Source organism: Sceloporus undulatus, chromosome 11 (genome assembly GCF_019175285.1).
Source record: "Sceloporus undulatus isolate JIND9_A2432 ecotype Alabama chromosome 11, SceUnd_v1.1, whole genome shotgun sequence".
Taxonomy (NCBI): domain Eukaryota; kingdom Metazoa; phylum Chordata; class Lepidosauria; order Squamata; family Phrynosomatidae; genus Sceloporus; species Sceloporus undulatus.
Genome location: NC_056532.1, coordinates 2,853,938 through 2,874,865, shown reverse-complemented (window position 1 = coordinate 2,874,865; position 20,928 = coordinate 2,853,938). Strand labels below are relative to the sequence as shown.

General features: G+C 46.7%; 1 protein-coding gene across 5 annotated transcripts in view; it reads left to right on the top strand.

The window, feature by feature from the left end:
• Window positions 1-20,928, top strand: part of CUX1 (cut like homeobox 1) — a 254,604-nt gene that overhangs the window by 196,760 nt on the left and 36,916 nt on the right. For 2 of the 5 annotated variants that reach the window (XM_042442696.1, XM_042442694.1), the window contains 4 exons: window positions 1,120-1,285; window positions 2,941-2,997; window positions 16,196-16,501; window positions 19,498-19,560. The exons of 1 other annotated variant lie outside the window; for it this stretch is intronic. In XM_042442696.1, coding sequence (XP_042298630.1) covers window positions 1,120-1,285; window positions 2,941-2,997; window positions 16,196-16,501; window positions 19,498-19,560 — 592 coding nt within the window. The remainder of the gene's footprint in view (window positions 1-1,119; window positions 1,286-2,940; window positions 2,998-16,195; window positions 16,502-19,497; window positions 19,561-20,928) is intronic. 2 more of the 5 variants (XM_042442698.1, XM_042442695.1) reach the window with 1 other exon arrangement.

Below are 20,928 nucleotides of genomic sequence, written 5' to 3'. Positions count from 1 at the left end.
CCTTTGGAATATTAAGATTTGTAGTTTGGTGAGGTGTTCAGAGAGCTCTGGTGCTGCATTACAAAAATCCCTGGATTCTGTAGGATAGAGTCCTGGCAATAAAAGTGTCAGACTGCTTTATTTCTGCAATGTGGACATACCCCCCTATGACTTCTCCATCTGATGCATTGGTATTGGTTAACTGTAGTGTGGGCTGGAATGGTGGGTTAGTGTGGGACCAGAATCTCAACTCCTTGCAGTTTGCATTCCTTGCCCCCTTTGGGCACATTGCCCTGTGTATCGGGTGTGAGAAGCCAAGCACGAGAGAGGTGTGTTGTGATGATAGCCCTGGCACCATGACAAGGCCCATATGCTCTCTTACCAGGGTCAGGAATTGCTGTTTTTAGAACTGAGTCAAGGGAGGCTATACAAGAAAACATCACAGTATGTCCCCATTGTTGCAGGAAGGAGAACTGATACCATTCTTCCTTTCCCGCTTTCCATACCTTGGTCTAAGTTTTATTATATTGCTCATTCTTATGAGCATTCAAATGATCATAGAAAACCTAAAATGTAATATATGGAGATAGGATGAGCATAGATCACTACAGCAGGCCCACTGTATCCCATTATTGTCAGGGGTAAGCAGAAGTATGAACTCCAGGTGACTTAAAGCATATTAGCAAGGATTTTAAGCAAGGAAAAAACACATAAAGTGAGGTTGCCAAACACTTGGGAGAAAATGAGTGGATCTGAGGTGAAAAGCACTGACAGGGGAGTAGCACATGCACTTTGAAATAGGCATTCTCCAGCTCACTCCAGAAAAGAGAAGGGCCCTATTGGGAAAGAATCAGGTGCAGGAGAAGATCTGCTCTCACTTCTTCTACTACAGGGCCTTTCTCTTTTCTGGAATGAGCAAGACAATGCCCATTTCAAAGCAAGTGTTCATGGGGAGGCTGCAATGTATTGATGTGGCCCCTGATCCTTTCCCTGGACAGAGCATGGCAAGAGTCCCCCTTCTCTTTGCAGATCCAAGCAGTGAGGCTGCGTGGGACCCAGGTGTGACCTGCAGGCCTGACCTTCCCTGATCCAGCCAGACTTGTGGCTAACTCTGTCTCCTCTTCCTTTCCTTCCTTCCAGGTGCTGGGCCTCTCCCAGGGGAGCGTCAGCGACATGCTGTCCAGGCCGAAGCCGTGGAGCAAGTTGACGCAAAAAGGCCGCGAGCCTTTCATCCGCATGCAACTGTGGCTCAACGGCGAACTGGGACAAGGAGTCTTGCCCTCCCAAGGGCAACCCTCAGGCCAAGGTAAAGGCACAGCCAGTGGGATTATGTTGGTTTCTCGACCTTGTCTATAAAAAGTTCCATCCGTGGATTGCAAACCCTTTCTTTAGCTTTTGCATAATTCAGTAGAAGTACAGTTGGCCCTAAAGTACAGTTGACACTCATATCCACAGATTCTTCATTTGTGGATTCAGGTATTGATGGCTTGAAAATATAAAATAATAGAAAAATTCCAAAATGCAAACTTCGGTTTGACATTTTTATATAAGGGATGGCATTTTACTATGCCAGTGTATTTAATAGGACTTGAGCGTCAAGGATTTTGGTATCCCTGGGGTGGGGTGGGGGGTGTTCCTGGAACTAAGCATCCCCCAGCAGATACCAAGGGCCCTATACAGTACAGGCTCCTATAAGGTGGTGCCTGGATCTGGTGCCAAGCAAGGTAGACATCCATAAGGAGATCATGTGAGGTTCCAGGAAAGGGGAAAGCCATTTTCTTTCTCAAAACACTTTTGCACACACAGCCCTTCTTTCTTCAGGTAAGAGTTGGAGGCAAGATCCCTCTTGGTGCTTCTCAGCTTCTTGGGGTCCTTCCAGATTGCAGAGTGGGTTCAGGCTGCATTTGTTTTTCCCCCTCTCCTTTCCTTTCCGCTTGCTTGCTTCCAGGCTGAAGGCACAAGCAAGCCTGGCAAAGTGTGTGCCCCCCCAAACTATATTTGTGGGAGGTGAGAGCAATTCCCTTTCCTGCATAGAACACCTTGCTTCTTACGATAAAAATGAAGGTTGGAGCCAGGCGTGGATTGATCTACCTCCACTTGCCTATTCAGAAAGGGTTCCTCTAAATCCGATTAATTTGGGGGATGTTTGCTGAGCATCCCAAATTAATTGGATGGTAAGTGGACTCTATTCTAAATTGGCAAAGTGTCTAATCCTCTGTCATGCTCAAGAATGTAATGGCGCCTAGGGGCCATCGTACAACCTGAAAACGTTGTGGCAAGAAGTCTTACCATTCCCACTTGAATGACATGATAGCAAAGGGCCTGGGTGTTGCTAGGAATATTCACAACAGTACATGGAACTACACAAATTGTGTTGCCTGTGAGCGAGCACAGCAACATCCAGAGCCAAAAGCCTTTCCATGGTGGTTTGTGGAAGTGCTGAATGCCACCTCCACTCCATTTTGTTAAGTACCATGGAGGGGAAGAACAAGAAGGTACCCCAAGGAGCTCTGGACGTCAGTACCAATCCATTTCATATCAGGAGAGGTTTAAATCCCATATGAAATGGAGTCAGTGTGCAGACCTTGAAATCCACTCTCCAGCTCCTGTTGCTTTCAAGATCCCATTCCATTATCAAAAAGACCCAGTGTGCAAACTAAGTAAGGCCTAGGCTGCCTAGAGCTGTGATTCCCAAACCTTGGTGTTCCAGATGTTTTGGACTTCAGCTCCCTGAATCCCAGGCCAAGTTGTTTGGCCTAAAAGGCCTCTTTTAGGAGCTGAAGTCCAAAACACCTGGAGCACTAGAGTTTGGGCATCACTGACCTATAGTCTCCTGACCCCTAATATAAAGAAAGGGGAAGGAAGTTGTTTTTGCTCTACTGGTTTCCTTGCTTTGCTATCGGGTTGTAGGCTGTGTTCCTCGCATTCCTCCTCCTCATAGTCCTCCTTTTCTTCCTCCAGTCCTTCACTCTGTGTCATCACTGCAAGATCCCCTTCAGCAGGGATGCGCAAGCTCAGGTAATCCGCTGCTTTCTTACGTTTTGCTTCTCCTTGGTTGTGTTACCTTTTCTGCTTCTGCCTTGGGGTGGGCAAGTGTTGCTTCTGGCGTGTGGGAAACGTGCCTTCCATTTCCCAGATGCATATTTGCAAAATAGATTTACTTAATCCTTCATCTTCTTCCGGTCCCTGTCGGGTTGGAGAAAGGTGGATATGTTTGTTTCCTGATATCCATATAGCCTGCCTTCTGATTCAGGTATCAGTGCATGTTCACTGCAGTCCGAAAAGAATAGACCTGTCCCTGGAACAGCAGCAGCTTGCAACTCCGCAGCGTCAGTCGATAGTAAATGCAACCACAGATGTACATAAGCTAGGAAACCCAGAAAATGGCGTTATGAGGAAGGGAGCATGGACATCTGAAGAGGGATTGGCTGAAGATTGGGTTCATCTTTAACATATATTGTCTGGTTTACAGTTGTAAAATTCATATTGGGAAGCTGCCTGTCCGTAGCGCAAGTCCAAGAGACATGAACCTACAAAATGTCTGGAAACTGGCCTAGTACGTTGGTCCATACCAAGACACCAAACTTCCAATATGCTAGTGGGAAATTGAACTGACCTCCACATTTTTTACCTGGATTAAGAGTTTTAAAAATTAAAACCAAGCCTGAGATCGTTCCTTTCTAAGAGTTGCTTCCCTGCCATCCAAAGTCCGCAAAGTCCTCCCAAACCCAAACCAATGAGAACTTTAAAGATTCAAATGAGCCGGCTGCCAGGCTTTCTCCTCCATTCCCTGTATCTTCTGCCCTTGTTTTCTGTTCATGCAGCAACTCTTGCAATCCTTTTTATCAGTTCTTTCAAATCCGATTACTTAAAGGAAGAGGAGGATTATTATAAAGTGTGCAGAGCATTGCTATTAAAGAGGACTTCCCATTCCGTTCTCAGTTTTCTAGATGATCTGCAAGTTTGCAGGATCGGCAGTGGGGTCCGAGTCGGGCATGGCACCAGCCTGCCTCACTTAGTTGCCAGCTGCTAGAAGAAGCCCAGCGTCTGCTGGCATTTTGCCCTGGGCGGCGGGGGACCATGGTGACCTAGGGAGACTTTCATGCTGACAGAGCTGCAGGGTCTTTGTTTGTGAGGAAGGGGTTTTGGTCAGGGGCACAAGAGGGGAAGAGGGTGCATGTCTGACGGCAAACTCTTGTGCCTCCCTGGATGGTGCACACAGCTATGCGCTGGAAAGCTAGTGACACAGGGCCAGCTTTGATTTAAATCCTTAACGTAAAGGACTTGGTTTCTTTGATGTGACGCTGTCAAGAAAGTGTGTAGCTTTTGAGCATGCCTCTTAAGTACTTGTGACTGTAAGTTTGATTTGGCAGCGGTGAGTTCCCACTTGCTGTTCCATACTCTCTGCTTGGCGAGGGCATGGCCCTAAGAAGCAGCCTCTTAGTTAAAGAAGTAGAAGTAGTAATTTTGAGGGTGTGTTTTTGTTTCTGGATTGGAATCTCAAACTACAAATGTACAGCTAGCACATATATACATAAGAAGCTGTTTTATGATGGGTCAGAATGCTGGTCTTCAACCCAATATGATCTGCTGAAAAATAGGACATATGTAAATGTATGGTGGACTTGCATCTGTCACTAACAAGAGGCCCACCAAAGCCTTGGGAGAGACCCATGGACCATGCAGTCCAACCCTATTCTACCATGCAGGAACTCCCCATCAGAGCAGCCCTGACAGATGGCCATCCAGCCTCTGTTTCAAAGGAGGAGACTCCATTACACTCCAAGGCAGAGTATTCCATGGTCAAACAGCTCTTACTGTCAGGAAGTTCTTCCTAACGTTGAGGTGGAATCTCTTTTCATATAGCTTGAATCCATTGCTCTGTCTCCTAATGTCTGGAGCAGCAGAAAACAAGCTTGCTCCCTCCTCAATGTGACATCCTTTCAAATATTTAAACAGGGCTATCATATCACATCTTAACCATCTCTTGTCCAGACTAAACATACCCAGCTCCCTAAGTCATTCCTCATAGGGCATGGTTTCCAGACCCTTCGCCATTTTGGTGAAGTACGTAGAGAGATCTAGTCGCATCTTTGAGAAAGAAAGCAGTTGGCAGCATGAGCTTTCCTAGACTTCAGTCTACTGCATCTGAGGAAGTAGACCGAAGTCGACGAAAGCTCATGCTGCCAACTTCTTTCTTTTACTCGTACCGTGGAATTCGGTGCCACAAGACGGATGACTGCCATTAAAAAGAGGATTGGATGAGTTCGTGGAAGAAGGGCCCATTGATGGCGACTAGTCAGGATGGCTGTGTCAGGATCCAGTATCAGAGGCAGCATGTGTCTGCATGTTAGTTGTCAGAGAGTGTCAGAAAGAGGGGCCAGTTGCCCTTCTGTCTTGCTGGTGGTATACTGGGGCAACTGGTTGGCCACTGTGTAAAGAGCAAGCGGGGTTACTGAGGCCTTTAGTCTGACCCAGCCGGACTCTTCTTAAGTTCTTCATTGCACCTCTTCTGCCTTTCTGTCTCTCTTCATATCTTTCCTCTGTACAGATACCTCCAACTTGTGTTTTTGTTCTATATCAAAGCCTTCTCCCTTTCTCTCTGCCACCCCATTTTCCCGTTTGGAAGTTGGGTCCTAAAAATAGTACCCATTTCAACTGGCAGATGTTCCATTTGCCCTTTTGCAGACGGGACCTGAATTAGCCTGTCAGTTGGTGCCTAAATAAAGCAGCTAAAACGGCCTTTGCACAGAAAACTTTGCAATTACTCTACTCAGAGGCTGCCGTGGTTTATTTTATTTTGCACGGTGGAGGCTGTTGACAGGCGAGTAGGATGTAAGCGATAGCACAGAAGTAGAAGGAGATGAAGGGAATTGCTATGTAGAGTTCTTCTTGGTGGTCTCTGCGAATCACATAAGTGGGTTATTCTGCACCTGCGCAGTAACTCTGAACGGATCTGCGCAGGGGCGGTTACAACCCATTTGTGTGAATTCGCAAATGACCACTTGAAGAAATACCATCACAAGTAAGCACCCTGTCCATCCCCAGGACCCTATCCAGTGCCAAGTCCCCCCATTTACTTCTATAAGGATTGCACAGGCGGACTTGGACCTTCGCTCTCTCCATTGGGGCTACCATTCTGTTCTGCGGCGGCGACGTCCTCCTTTAGCGCCACGTCTGTAATGAGACTGTGACATTGCAGGCAGGGACTGTTGGATGTTTTGCTCTTTATGCAAGGCATGTAAAAAAATTGGCCCTTTATAAATAAAGTGAGCAAAATGGTGAACAAGAGACGCTCAGGAAGAGCCCTGGCCTCCGTTGGTTTTTCGGGGAGAGGGAGGATCTGTGTGGAAACTGGGGCCCAGAGCCGGGTGAGCACTGGGACTCCCCAGGGGCAAGCGCAAGATGTTCTAATCAATTACCCCATCATAACACTGATGTATGATAATTACGGAGCCTTCCTCCGGAGAGAGTGCAGCATTTGGCTGGGATGCGCCGCGCTCACGGTCCACTGCCTGATTAATATGCAAATAATAGGCTGATTGCATGATGAATGCGGGAAATGAGTTGGCTGATAGCGCGCCCACCGAAGCGGGAAGATGATAAATTACTTTCCCCTGACTGTCCTACATTGAAGTACCTTCTCTCCACAGTAGTGTTCTCTTTTTTTTTCCCCTCCCTCGTTTTAATCGCAAATTAAGGAAAGCAAGATAGTGGCGGTGTGAGGATGTGTAAAAACAGTGTACCTTGATCACTTTCGTTGCAATGCTAGGGTTGGTTGCAGAAGCGATCGCCCGCTTTTGGAAGCAGGGAGGCAAGGACTTGTAGGGGGAGAGGATCCAGAAGGCAGCCCTTGCCTCTTGTAATGAGCAAGCCACCCAACGCAAGTGGAGACAAGGCTAAGCTCCTGGTATTCCATTTGCAGTTTTGCAGATAGGACCAGAATTAGCTATTGCTGAGCACACGTTTTGAACCCCCAGTCAGTCCCCAGTATCTCCAGTTACAAGATCTTGGGTTGCAGGGCTGGAGAACAACCCTTAGATAAGCTTTTACCAGTCAGAGCAGGCAATACTAGACTAGGGGGCTATTCAGACATTGGGAATAGTTGATGTGAATAGACCCGGGATAATTCGGGATTAATCTCTGCATGCCTTGAACATGTTTTGAATACATTCGCATTGTCGACTGCATCTTTATTCGAGTGCCAGCACGTGTGAGCAACCAAACTCCCAGAGACATGCATAGATGCGCATCCTTAGTGTGAATAACAAACCCGGGATGTGTCAGTGAGGTCATTCGCATCATTCCGCAATAAAAGATGATGTCTGGATGACCCCTAGGTAGACCAATAGTATAGCTGTTGACAAGGCAGCATCACAATTGGGCTTTGTTAAGTATAGCTTGTGACAAGGCGGCATCACAATTGGACTTTGTTAGGGGAATGTCCCCAGAGGTCCACTTCTTGGAGGCCACACTTCCAAAAGCATGTCTACAAATTAGGCTTAGAAGAGAACAGTGAGAGATGCTCAGGGTTGGTCAAAGACGTGTCCTGTGTGGAGATAACCAAGACGTATCTCCCGTTGTTTGCCCTGAAGACAACCAGATTGAGCAGCTGTTCCAGAGAAGAGGAGAAAGGTTGGTCTTCTGCCTTCTTAAATGTCAAGAGCAGATCTCACAGGTATAAGTGCCATGCGGGTGGATTTCACTTGAACATCCTCCATGTTTAGAACAATTCAGCAATGCAGACATTGAACTAGAAGTCAGTATGTAGAGCGATCTTGTAGCACCTTTGAGGGTAACTAACGAAAGACGTTGGCAGCATGAGCTTTCGCAAACTTAAGTCTGCTTCCTCAAATGCGTATCTACTCAGATGAAGTAAACTTTAGTCTACGAAAGCTCATGCTGCCAACGTCTTTCTTTCAGTTCAGTCTCAAAGGTGCTACAAGATCTCTCTACATACTGATTCTACATACTAACACAGCTATATGCACTGCACTAGAAGGGTGATGTTGGGCGGTCCCTTACTAGAGGACTCCATGATGCTGTAGCTCCGTATTTCTCCGCCGTCAGATGACTCAGTAACCCTCCCATTGAATTTCATACTCTCTCATGGGAATCCCCAGCGCTGCTTGGGTTTTAAGATCTGTAATGGCACAGAAGGTTCCCCAGATGACATACTAGGGAAGTATCCCAAAGCCAAAGGCCAGACTTATGACTGTCTGGCAGGAATGGAGATTGCACTCCGAAACCCAGCTAGCACTCTTCCGATGACCACTCCGTCTCTCCCCTGATACAAAGAATCGGAAGAGTGCTAGCTAGGTTTCGGAGTGCAATCTCCATTCCCGCCAGACAGTCATGGGTCTGGCTTTTGGCTTTGGGATACTTCCCTAGAATCCTGTGCCACAAACAGGGATGCTCTGTAGGAACCATGCAGGGTTTCCCTCTCAGCCGGCACACGGAAAGGGTTTCTTCGAGGGTGAAACTTGGAAAGCCACAGCTGTGGTGCTTGACTTTCCTCAGGGATCTCCCCCACCTTTGAAGATAAGAAGTAAGTTGTGGCTCTCTTGTACCTTTGGGGCTTGATAAACCTCACCATCCATACGTCTGATATTTCTTATGAACCCTAGAGTGTGGAGCCCTTCTCGGTATAGCGTCGAAACAGCTGCTTGCCCTCTCCGGTTGGTCCTTTCCCACCAACCCCCCGGTGTTAATTTATACATAACTTTTTGGATCTGACTAGCTTGGCATGGACCTGAAGCCCAGGCCCTGGACTTAATGAGAAAGTGGTACTTCAAACCCAACCGCCAGGAAAATCATGTCGAGGGTTTGCTGGGAATGTCACGGCGCGGCCTGTCATTTTGCTTCAGCGGCTTGTCCTTCCAAACGCGCCGCTCGCCTTATGGCATGCCAGCAGTAAAAATGTCACTCCCGATAATTACTTTTTGGTGAAAATGCTTGCTGACTGCCTACCTTCAAGCTGTTTTTTTTACACAGTGGGGAGATAATCAGAAATGACTTTATCCTGACTGCTCAAATGAACACTAAATGGAATTCGGGTTATTATTACCGGAGATCGAGGGCTGTGCGCTGGAATTTGAATCGTGGATCAGATCGGTCGGGGACGTTTCTTTGGCACATCACAGCGGATCTGTTTTTCAGTCCAGTGTAGGACTGAACAGGGTAGTTGTCTGCTTGGGGTCTTGAGGAAATAACGGCGGAGGTAATGCCTTTTTTGATGTGTTTTAGGTATAAAGAGAATCTTTTAGACCCCATCGTCATTTATTTTTCGGGGGCAAAAACCACCCCGCGAGTGTCTATCCCAGAATCTGGGTCTGAAAGAGTGGAGGAGATTGCAACTCCAGCCATTTTCCCCCATTCAGACTTAAGTTTGTGCTGCAAGTGCCAGCCATTTTTGAGAAGCAAAATGCCATTTCCCCCCAAACGCTCAAGAGCAAATGGTAGTTTTCATTTGCACCAGGGCAGACCGGCCCTCGGAAGCACAGTGTCGCGCGGAAGGGAAAAGGTTTTCCAAGCTCCGAAATGGAACGTGGCCTCCCCTTTTAACATTTTGTTTGACATGTGTATCCAGTGTGTACATATTTTAGGCGATGCCATGCCTGAAATTTGTTCTGGCGTTGCTGAGGAATGTCCATGCGCTAGAAGATGGATCCAAATAAAGTAAAGGAATATGGAGCTTTAAAAACAGAAGTCCTCTGCAAAAGCACTTGCGCTAAAATTGGTGTTGTTGTGTGCCTTCAAGTCGGCTCTTACTTACCACTCTTTTGTCCTAGCGTTGGCTTGGCAAAATTCTTTTCAGAGGAGGTTTGCCATTGCCTTGGCCTTTGGCTGAGAGACTATGACTTACCCAGTAGGTATCCATGGCTGAGTGAGGACTCAGATCCTGGTCCAACATTCAAAATACATCATCATCATCATCATCATCATCATCAATCCCACCTTTCTCCCAACATAGGGACTCAAGACGGCACATAGAGTACACATTGGTTCTATGCTAAGTTCAAACTACCGTCCATATTGGCTCTATGCTAAGTTTGCAAAAAACTTAATGTGTTCATCATCACATCTTTATGGGGAAATTGACAATAACTGATTAATCCCTGGATTTATTAATGTTGTTGGTGTCGGTGCTAGTGGCGTTTTGCACAATATCTTAGCTTTTTCTCGGTATGGGATCTCAGGTGGCTCGCAAGAGTTGAAACAAACATAGTTAAAAATTCTCAGCATACCAAAGTAAAAATGCAGTTAAGCCACAAGAGAACGACAACCATTAAAAAACGTAAGGCTCTTAAACAACCACAAGTCCAGTACATTATACAAGACCATTATACAAAAATCCATTCTCAAAGCCCTGCTAGAACAAAAACCATCTTGCAGCCACTCAGAAGGGCATCTTGTTGGGGCTTACATGTTGTAAACCGCTTAGAGATGGCTTAGTTCAGTGTGAAGTGGTACAGAAGTGTAAATGCTATGGCTATTGCTGTCTTCCATCTTTCCATCAAATGTACCTTCAAGAGAGAAGGGCTTCCCCAGAAGGTCTCAAAGCTCAGGGTCTGCTTATGCATCTCCATGTACCTGTTGGTACTTGTCTTCTGCTGCTCCTATGTGTTTTACATTTCTTTTTGGTCTTTAAAAGAAAGAAAGAAAGCATCCTTATGCATGCTAGCCACTTCAGGCTAACCTGCCCAGGGCTCCTTGGAAGGAAGCCACAGTGTGTTCGCTGAGGCTTATTCCCAACCAAATGACTTTGAGCTTTAAATTCAGTAAGGTCTTGACTGCCAACTGGCATGTGGATCCAAGGGCCTCTTTTGGGAGGCAAAATAATACTTCTGCCAGTCCTTTCCTTCATCTCTTTAACCTCATTTAGGATCTCTATGAATATTTTGGACTCAGGAGTCAGAGGCCAAAACATGAACAAATGGTATGAGTTTGTCGGAAAGGTTTGCCGCCCTGGTGATGTCCTCCGCCCTCAATCTTTCTATCCATCTCTTTCGGGACAGGTAAAACATTTGAGCAGGCTTATGTTATTTTATTTCTCCATCGCCAACAACGCCAGTCACATTTTGGTACCGTGTTCGGCGCCGTCCGAGAGGCGCAAGGACATCTGCAGCCGGACCGGCTTGCGATATCTTTCCGCTGGCACCAGAGGTGAAATTGGAAAGGGGGATTGGAACCAGCACCATGCCGTTTTTATTAACCAGCCAGTCGTCATTTTGACCTTGCTGTGGGTTAAAGGACACCCATCTGCAGAGAAATCTGTTTATCATGTGCAGAATTCATGCTGTCCCTGACAGGGCAGCGTGAACAAGATGGATGATCTGCCAAGTTGGTCCCTCGCATGGGTGCATCAGGGCAAATTTACAGTACCATTCGTTTGCTGCCTCCAATACAAAAATAACATTGGTTGGGCTTGGGATGCAGCTGCAGAGCGACCCGGGGCTAAGCGGAGAAAAGAAATTAGATGTGTAGCCCTCTTATTGCCTTAAAGATTGCATATGGACTGTGGCGGCTTAGAGAATGAGGGGAGGGACATCTCTTTTGCGTCTCTTAGACGTTGGTTATTTTGGGGGGGAGGCAGGAAAGAAATCCAATTACTTGAGTTGAAGAAGGACCTTTATGGTAATGTCGAGACACCTTTCCTAAATACAATTTGAATTTTTATTTATTTATTTTTAAAACAGCAACCCTGTGATTTTTATTAAATAGATTTGATTTATTGCAGTGCTACTCAGTCACTTAACCTACCGCAGTGTGTGTTGCAATGTTTGGAGAGGGCTTTTCTGCCACCTAGGAACATAAATAGACAGGAGAGGCTGTGCCAGATTCTGCACGCAGGAGAGGAAAGGGATAGAGGGAAATCCTCTGCCCTTTGCAGAATGGCAGGAATTGGGAGCCATGCAGTGGAACTGAATGGGAATGAGGCAGACCAGAAGATACTCTTTTGGATTGCAAAAAGAGAGCCAGTGTGGGGTAGTGGATTGATGGTTACACCTACAACTCTGGAGAGTAGGGTTCGATTCCCAGCTCAGCCATTAAACCCACTGGGTGACTTTGGGCAAGTCATATGCTCTCAGCCATAGGGGAAGGCAATGGCAAACTCCTTCTGAACCAGTCTTGCCAAGAAAAGGTTCACCGTGAGTGGGAAACAACTTGAAGGTACACCACAACTCCAACAATCCCAACAACCCACCCTTTCCAGTGGGGCCATGCTGGCTGGAAGATTAGGGAGCTGTAGCCCAAAAGTCTCTGCTCTGTGTACATAGAATCATCGTAGAATCCTAGAGTTGGAAGAGATCACAAGGGTCATCCAGTCCAACCCCCTGCCATGCAGGAACTCTCAACCAAAGCATTGTTTCCAAGTGCCAAAGCCAGTGTGCCTTCAAATGCCAGCATCCGGGAAACAACCGTGACAAAGCACTGCCTTGGTTCCCTCCATGTGGGTTGCCCAGAAGCATCCAGCACTGGGAACAGTAATGCTAGACCAGCAAGGGCTGATCCAGTAGAGCCCTCTTTATGAGCTGCTGATCTTCCCAAAAGAGGGTCTCTGTGTCTTTCAGCCCCCTTGGAGAACAAGGAGAAAGCCACGTTTCTTGTGGCTGCTCCTTCTCTAGCCACAAATGGAGTGGTTAGCCAAGCTACCCTCATACTTCTTGTCATGCAGTGTCCATCTAATGGATGAAGAGTCCGCAGGTTAACAAGTTGGCTTTTTAGGGATGCTGGAAACGGGAAAGGCGATAATGCAAAAGTCATAAACTTTGGCTCTCAATTTTGAGAAGGGATTGGGGGGGGGGGGAGACCCTTGACAACTCTATCCACTGCAAAACTCACAAGCCTTTTTGTACAGAGTGGAGAGTGTTTCCTAAACAGTCTTTGTATTGTCAGGGCTAGAGGTGAACTCAGGCAGAGCATGGCAGTAGATGCCGGATCAGGTAGACGGACCTTTGGTTGGAGGGAAGGATCCCTTGGAAGATAAAGCCCCCTTTCAAGGTAGTAAAGAGGCTCAATTTCACACATTCTTTTTGCAGTTGGAATCGCAGGTAAATGTACAACAGCTGGAATGGCAACACACAATCTGCTGAGCCCTGTGTAACATGGTAGGATTGGAGTCTGCCATGGAGGCCCCAAAGCAGAAACGCATAGCTTTTTGCGGTTGCGTATCCCCGGGTCTCAAAAAACGGGACGTGGGAATGGTTGTTTTCCTTTCTAATTCTATCAGCGTGCGCATAGCAAGCGTGTCGGTGCTTGGTTGCCAACCGTTTGCTCGGCACGTGCGGTGATTCCCCGGTGGCCGCTGGGCCGTTCTTCACGTTTTCTTTCCCCCCAAAGCAAATATTAGCGCTCACGTTGGGAAGAGAAACCTGCAAAGTGACCCCCTCCGAGTCCTTTGGCAGCCTTGCGAGAAGTTCTTATTTGAACAAATGTTTGGCGGAGGAGAGGCTGAGTCTAATTTTAGACACCCATTTTGGTATATTACATATTTTGTTACTTTCCCGGAGCACGTCGCGTGGGTTGCGAATAGACAGATGCAGCGGCATCTCCGCCAATAAGAGTCGCTTCATTCCTCTCCGGAGATCAGAAAGCAAAAACAAGGCTCCTTAGAAAAGACAATGACGCTAGGAAAGGTGAAGAGTACTAGAAAGAGAGGAAGACTTCAGATGGATAGACTCAGGGAAGTCATGGGTTTGAATCTACAAGTCCGAAGCAGAGCAATGGAGGACAGGGGAACTGGAGATGTTCATCTACAACAGTGGATCCCAAACTTGGGTCCTCTAGGTATTTTGGACTTTGGCTCCCAGAAGCTCCGTGAAGCTTAGTCAACTGTAAGGCATTTGGGGAGCTGAAGTCCAGAGCATCCGGAGGACCAAAGTTTGGGAACCACTGATCTACAAGGTTGCGAAGAGTCGAGATCGACTCGAAGGCAGATGACAACAAAAAGAATATCAATAGGTATAAATATCTTTAAATGTTTGAAGGGATGCCCTGTAGAAGAGGAAGCAAACATGTTTTCTCCTGCTCCAGAGTCTTAATATACAGACAAATGAATTCAAATCAAACATTAGGAAGAACCTATTGATGGTAAGAGTAGAATAGATTGCCTTGGAAGATAGTGGGCTCTCCTTCTTTGGGGGTCTTTAAAAAGGCACTGGGTGGCCATCTCTTGGGAGTGCGTTACCTCTGGATTGTGCATAGTACATCTTGACTTTAAAGCATATACATCCGATCATAAAATGTCATGCGCTTGTTTCTCTTTCACAAACAATGGATTTAGTCAGGCTCCATGTAGTTTTGAACCCAGGAAACCAATGTCGTCATTTCATGGAGAAAGTCGAAATGAGGAATGCAGCGGTTTTGTTCTAATTTGTTGTTGATGTCTTGTGCCTCCAAGACAACTACAACTTATACCCATCCTTTCCTAGAACCTTCTTGGCAAGGTTGCCTCCAAAGAGGTTTGCCGTCATGTCGTTCCTCTGAGACAGAATGGGTTTCCATAGCTGAGCAGGGGTTTGAACCCGGTCTCCTAGAGTCCTAGTCTAACACTCAAACCACTACTGGCTCTCTTTGTATTGTAGAACAAGGGGCAAAGAGTAAGTGTGGTGTAGTGTACTGAGCGTTGGCCTAGGACTCTGGGAGACCAGGGTTGCTCACCTATAGAGTGAGCTTGGACAAGTCACATTCTCTCAGCCTCAAGGGAAGGCAAAGGCAAACCCCCTCTGATCAACTCATTCCAAGAAAACCCTTCGGGTCGCCATAAGTCGGAAACTACGTAAAGGCGCACAACACCATCGAAGGGGCAAAAAACTGCAGAGTACCTGTTGCTCAGTATTACTTAATGGCATGTTCCTTTGATAATTACTTTTCCATCTCCGACACCATTTTTTCTTGCTGAATTGTCTGAAGTTAATGTAGTGGCACATCTTTCGTAGATGTTTATTGACTATCATGTTAAGCCTGACACTACGCATAAGGCCGAAAACCACCCGCCACACGGCAGTAAAAATTGCAGTCGGATAGGAATGGGGAAGACGGAGGGACAGGAGCAGAGAACTCGGGGGCATACAACAGTAGCATTATTTGAGTTTGGTTGTATTATTAGTTCTAGTATCCACAGCATTGCAACATACACCGAACACCAATAGGATCACTACTGTGTACATTTCCCTCATTCCTTCTCTGTATCATCGGATGATGCTTAGATGGTCTACGAAATGGCTTGACGCAGTGACACTTTTGCAACTCTTTGAGAGGAGCAGTCGAGAACATGGAACACTGTTTTCTTCTTTTTGGTGGGCTTGTTTCAAATTGTATTTTTCTGGGAAGCAGCCTTATTCTCTGTACGGCGGAGTAAATGTTGAGTTACCTAGTGTAATTAAATCAAATAAAATTGATCTGCTGTGTCAGCGAATGAACTTGCATGACGAAATTACCTAGAATTGGTTGCGGTTTGTAAAGTTACTTGTAACTGGTAAATAGACACGGAGCATTGTAGAAACTGTAAAGATGAACTGGTTTTGGACCTAAAGGGAAGATGAGGAAGGTGGGAGAAGTGGCCTTTCTTTCTTTCTTTCTTTCTTCCTTCCTTCCTTCCTTCCTTCCTTCCTTCCTTCCTTCCTTTCTTTGGAATGGAAACATGGTAGAAGTAAGCAAACACATGTTGACCCTTCAAGAGACTGCTTTGGTCGGACTTCACCTACACACACACTTGCTCTTAGCCAAAAGGCCGACTTCCCCTGGAATAATACTATGCCCAGTTCTAGTCACCACAGTTCAAGAAAGTGCGTCCAGAGGAGGGTGACCAAAATGGTGGAGGGTCTGGAAACCACTATGCCTTATGAGAAGAGACTTAGGGAGCTGGGTATGTTTCGCCTGGAGAAAGAAGGTTAAGAGGTGATAGGATAGCCCTGTTTAAATATTTGAAGGGGTGTCACACTGCGGATGAAGCAAACTTGTTTTCTGCTGCTCCAGAGATTCGGACACAGAGCAATGGATTCAGACTCCAACCCACCTCAGAAGAGTATGGCTATATGCTGCTTTGACTGAAACATCAGTTAATTTATTTGTCGCTTTCCTTGTACATGGAAGTAGGGAGTCTTACATCTGGTTATAAAGTATGGGGCATGTGGGGATGTTAATGGGTAACTTTCTAGTTTTAGTAAAGCCACCTTTCTCCCTCCCCCTTTTCCCTTTGCCTTTCTTACAGAAAGCACCCCAAAGACCTCTGCCAGCTGCAGCCCTGCTCCGGAGTCTCCAATGAGCTCCAGCGAGTCAGTCAAGAGCCTGACCGAACTGGTCCAGCAACCCTGTCCCACCATAGAGACCAGTAAGGAAGGCAAGCTGCAGGAATCCAGCGAGCCGTCGTCGGCCGGCGATTCTCAGTCTACAACCCCGTTGCCCCTTTCCGGTCATTCGTCGCTCAGCATCCAAGAACTCGTGGCTATGTCCCCAGAACTGGATACCTATGGCATCACCAAGCGGGTCAAAGAAGTGCTCACGGACAACAACCTTGGTACGTTCCTTCTTCACTACTTCTGGTTACTTACTGGGATTTTAAAGGGTGGGGAGGTTCGCTGTGTTGGGAAGAGGAGCGTGTTTAAAGTTGGCTCAGGCGACTGGTTCTGGACAAAGTCACATTGAAATCCTCTTTACGAACTACACGGGGGATACTCCGCATACAGATCACGAACAGGGCTCATGCAAAATTGGCCGCCCATCCCAACTCACTGTGCAAATTCCCAATCTCTCTGCATTCTTCATCAAGTGAGTGACAGTTGCTGCGGCTGTTGATCCTCCCAAAAAAGCCAATTCGAAAGCACCCAGTTATCAAGGGGTTTGGTTTTTAAAACTATAATTTGCCTTAATAGCGTTGGTTGTCCTCTAATGGGCTCTTTAACCAACATTTGGCCTCACTCTAGCCTTGTGGGGATTGCGGCAGCGCCACTGTCCCTGCATTTTGTTCACTTACCTTTTCACATGGGATAAGATGCAAGCATGCTATACGCATTTAGTGAGCTCCATGCAGTTTATAGTAAAGCATAGTCTTGTTAAGATTTGAAAAGGTGCAACATGTTATTGAGACATCTTCCACTGGTCATGCAGTGACACTGGACAGTAGTGGGATGTAGGGGAGGGAGACTGGATAATGGCTGGTTCTTTATCTAAGGCCCCAGAACTGCTCTACTAGTTGGAAAGGGGGAAAGATTTGAAGGGAAAGGAGGTAGAAGTCAACATGGTGTGATTTTCCTTTGGCGAAGGAATGTATCCGTGTGTAGATTTCCAATCTTTCTGATTGATTTGGCCCCGAGGGTCAGAGTTGCAGGTATGCCATCTGTAAGCCCAAGCTGCTCCCAGTTCCAATCCTTCCTAGTTATCATCAGAAAAGCCCTACTGACTCCTGATCCCAGCCTTCTCCTCATCTTCCTCTAGTTCGGCCATCCAACTGGCCACCATTAGGACTGGCTTAACAGCCACTTCTTGCCCAGTGCAGACTGGGAATCCACAGATCCTCACCACACATAAGAACCTCACTCAAAGCAAGCAACATGTCACTGCTAGCAAATGATCATCCCTGATAGACCATCTGACCACAGTGAGGTCAGCTGGGCATGATGGAGAAGAGGCTTTGACCACTTCCACTCCTCATTCCTTAAGGCCACCCACCTCCCCAAGGCTGTGTTGCTGCTCAGGACGCTGTGTACACACACACTATAGTTGTGATGCTCACTTGGGTTTAATATTTAGATAACCAGAAGCTCCTGAGATGGAACTACACAGAGAGTCATTCATGTTTTCCCAACTGCCCAGTTGGCTGGGCAGACATCAAGGGCACAAACCATACAACCTTCCTCTGAAATACCCAGTACTCCATGACCACCATGGATTTGGGATGAGAGAATATACCAGTAGACTTGTATTAGTACTAGTGAGGAGGCAGAACCAGCAGCTTCATCAAATTTAGATGTCAAAGCCCTGCAGCTAACTCTTTTCCATGGGCATGGTAGGGTCAGGGGACATGAAATGGGAAAGCAACTCTTTCACTAACACACCTGACTATATTGCCCTCCTGGTTTCATGTATACATATGTACAGTAATACCAGTGTGGGACTTGGGGACGGAACAGGTTGTGTTCCTTAGTTTTGAGGCCGAGGAGTTTAGGAAGAAGGCATTGACAGCCGTGTGCATGGCAGCTAAATATACTTTCCTTAAACGTCCCAGAAATTAAAATGTAGCAGTCTTGGCTCATCCGAGCTTATATTGCTTATGGAGCATAATTGTTTTGACAGTGCTAAATGGAAAGGCAAATGATAAATTACACTGTGGATGTCGCAGTGGAGCTGCCATTTAAATGACGGCTGGGGAATCTGCTGATGTTGTGGCCTACAGCTCCTGAGAAGGGATTGTGGGAGTTGTGGTCCAAAACATTTGGAGGACCAAAGGATTCCCAGCCTGTGCTTTAGGTACCCTTTCCATGTATTGAATTCAAATCTGCGTACTGAATCTCCTCTTTGGACAGAATGACATCCTACTACATTTGGCTCCCATGGTTGTGGACCCTTGCAGGGTCCATGGCCAAGATCTGAAAGTGTGATATCTACATACACACATGTACACTTCTCTTACAAACGTAGGACCATACTCTAGACATGCCAGGACCTGTAGCTTAAGCCATCCAAGTTTGGGTCGAATTGCTTGCTCCTGTTTTGTCTTTGGGCTTCCCGTTTCATTGCTAGTCCGAAAGGGTGCTGCCTCTGGACGGGGGCCGGTGCGCGTTTTGTATGCGTTGTCGTTGCATGCTATATGCAGGGACACTGGTTTACTGGGAGTCATTCTGCAACCAGGAAATCCAAAACCAAATCAAGCGCAAACCAACCACAACAAAAACCCACCCCAAAACCAACCCAACAGGTTTGTTGCGAGCAGAATATATTACCGAAACGTACTCATGCGGCGATTGTGACTGCATACTCCGCCAGACCTTAGGTGCGGAGCGTTTGCACATTTTAGAACAGCGTACCTATGTTAGAAGAGCTACTCCAGATGGAAATCTTGTATAGTTGTGAGGTTTCTAAAGGGAAGCGCTGGGGTCTGGGATGTGCCAGTGGGTGCCAAGTAGGCCAGGGAAGCGGTACAACTAGTCTCTCCGTCCCTTTTTCACCCACCCAGACCGTCTTCTAGTCTCAGGGATTTTTTGCAGCCACTACCTTCTTTGATCCCATTTCTACTCCTTCCTTGAGATACGTCGAGATTACTCGCTTTTTACAAATCTTAACCGGGGCTTCCCAGAGTTTCTCGGCGACTACTCTGGGTCCCACCCCGAAGGTCCCCCTTTCTCGGCAGGCGTTTCAGAGTGTGCAGAAAACCAGGGTCCCTGATCTCTGTGTCCTCTTGGGCTCCAGGAGGAACATGGGAAAAAAAAGTGCTGTGATTTGACGCTTGTTCTTGATGTCACTTTTACATGCATCTTTTTTTTTGTCCTCCCCTCCACGGTTTTTGTTTTTCTACAGCGTGGCTGACAAGCCCAAAACGCAGCAGAAGAGGCAAGAAATGTACCCCAAACTATGCATTAGGTGTGGAACCACATTTCAATGTTTCCTTTGGCCCTCTGTTTGCTTTTTTAAAAGAGAAATTACCTAGATTTTCTAAGGGGCGGAGGTACCTTTGTTTCGGGGGGCCCTGGTTGTCTGTCGCTGTCTCGGCCAATATCGCTAGCCCCTTACCCTTTTTCCAGTTGGAACCTGAAACTCAGACTCTAGGCTGTTTAGGTAGCAGAGGTCTTGCACCTCCTTCTCCTTTGTAGCTTTTGTAGATGGAGGTTGTTTTACTCCTGGTAGGAACCTTGATCGCAAAATGTTCTTTATGTTTGTATTTAAAGCATTTATTTTGCCATTGAGCTAGTTATGGAACACATCGCCTGACACTCTCCAGATTACAGTCGCAGATTTTAAGACATGACACACCGGGAGAGAGGAGGAAACATTGAAATTCAGGGCTTACAACAAGAAACTGGACAAGAAACAATTTAGGCACAGCTTGTGTGCGGAGTGAAGTATCACTTGATCCAACGCCACACACAAGATCTTGTCGCAACCCACACAGAGGCGCGCGATGAGGTCCAAACGTATGCTGAGTCTCTGCGAGTAGCATTAACACGTACGAAGCCAGAAACATAGAATTAAAACAATGTGCCTAGTCAAAGAAATCATCAAAACCCACATAGCCTGGCAAAATCATAGGTAATTTGCTTGGTGGTTGGAAAGATGGCCTGCCTCTGTAGCTGGAAAGAGTAGCGGCCATTTTGTGTCCCACATACACAGTGAGCTACATCATGGATCTGCATGCGATGTGCAAGTGGTGTCACTTTTTGGCGTGGGTGAATCATGAACTGTTTTAAGGCAGTTGTGGGAGGTGGACTGGTCCAAACTACCACACTTTTCCAGCATTTGGGGCAGTTGTGCATGTGTGTATGTTTGCGCCTTCAAGTTTCCTGTCGGCGTATGGTGACTTGATGGATTTCATAGGGTTTTCTTGGGTGGTTAGGGCTTTGGGGAGTTCTCCTGGAGATTTGAGGGACACAGAATAGGGGTTGGGAGCAGCACATCACCCATGGACTGGCCTTTTCCCACCTCTGCCTTATCGGAAGAGCTTGTGGAAACCATCACTGAAAAGACCTTGTCCCAAATAGCCATCAATGGGGAAACTTAGTAAAGGTTTGGATGTTGATGATCATGGCAGGGAGTTGGACTGGATGGCCCTAGCGGTCTCTTCCAGCTCTACGATTCTATGATTCTATCACTCCAAAGGTCAAGTAGTCCTTAAAGTTTGAGGCTTTAGCTTGGGTGAGCCAAAAGTAGAAGTGGCTCTATTCATAGTCTCTGTGTGATTTGCTGCACATTGTGGCCCATACCTGGTTGTATTTTATTTGTACAGTCGCTCAG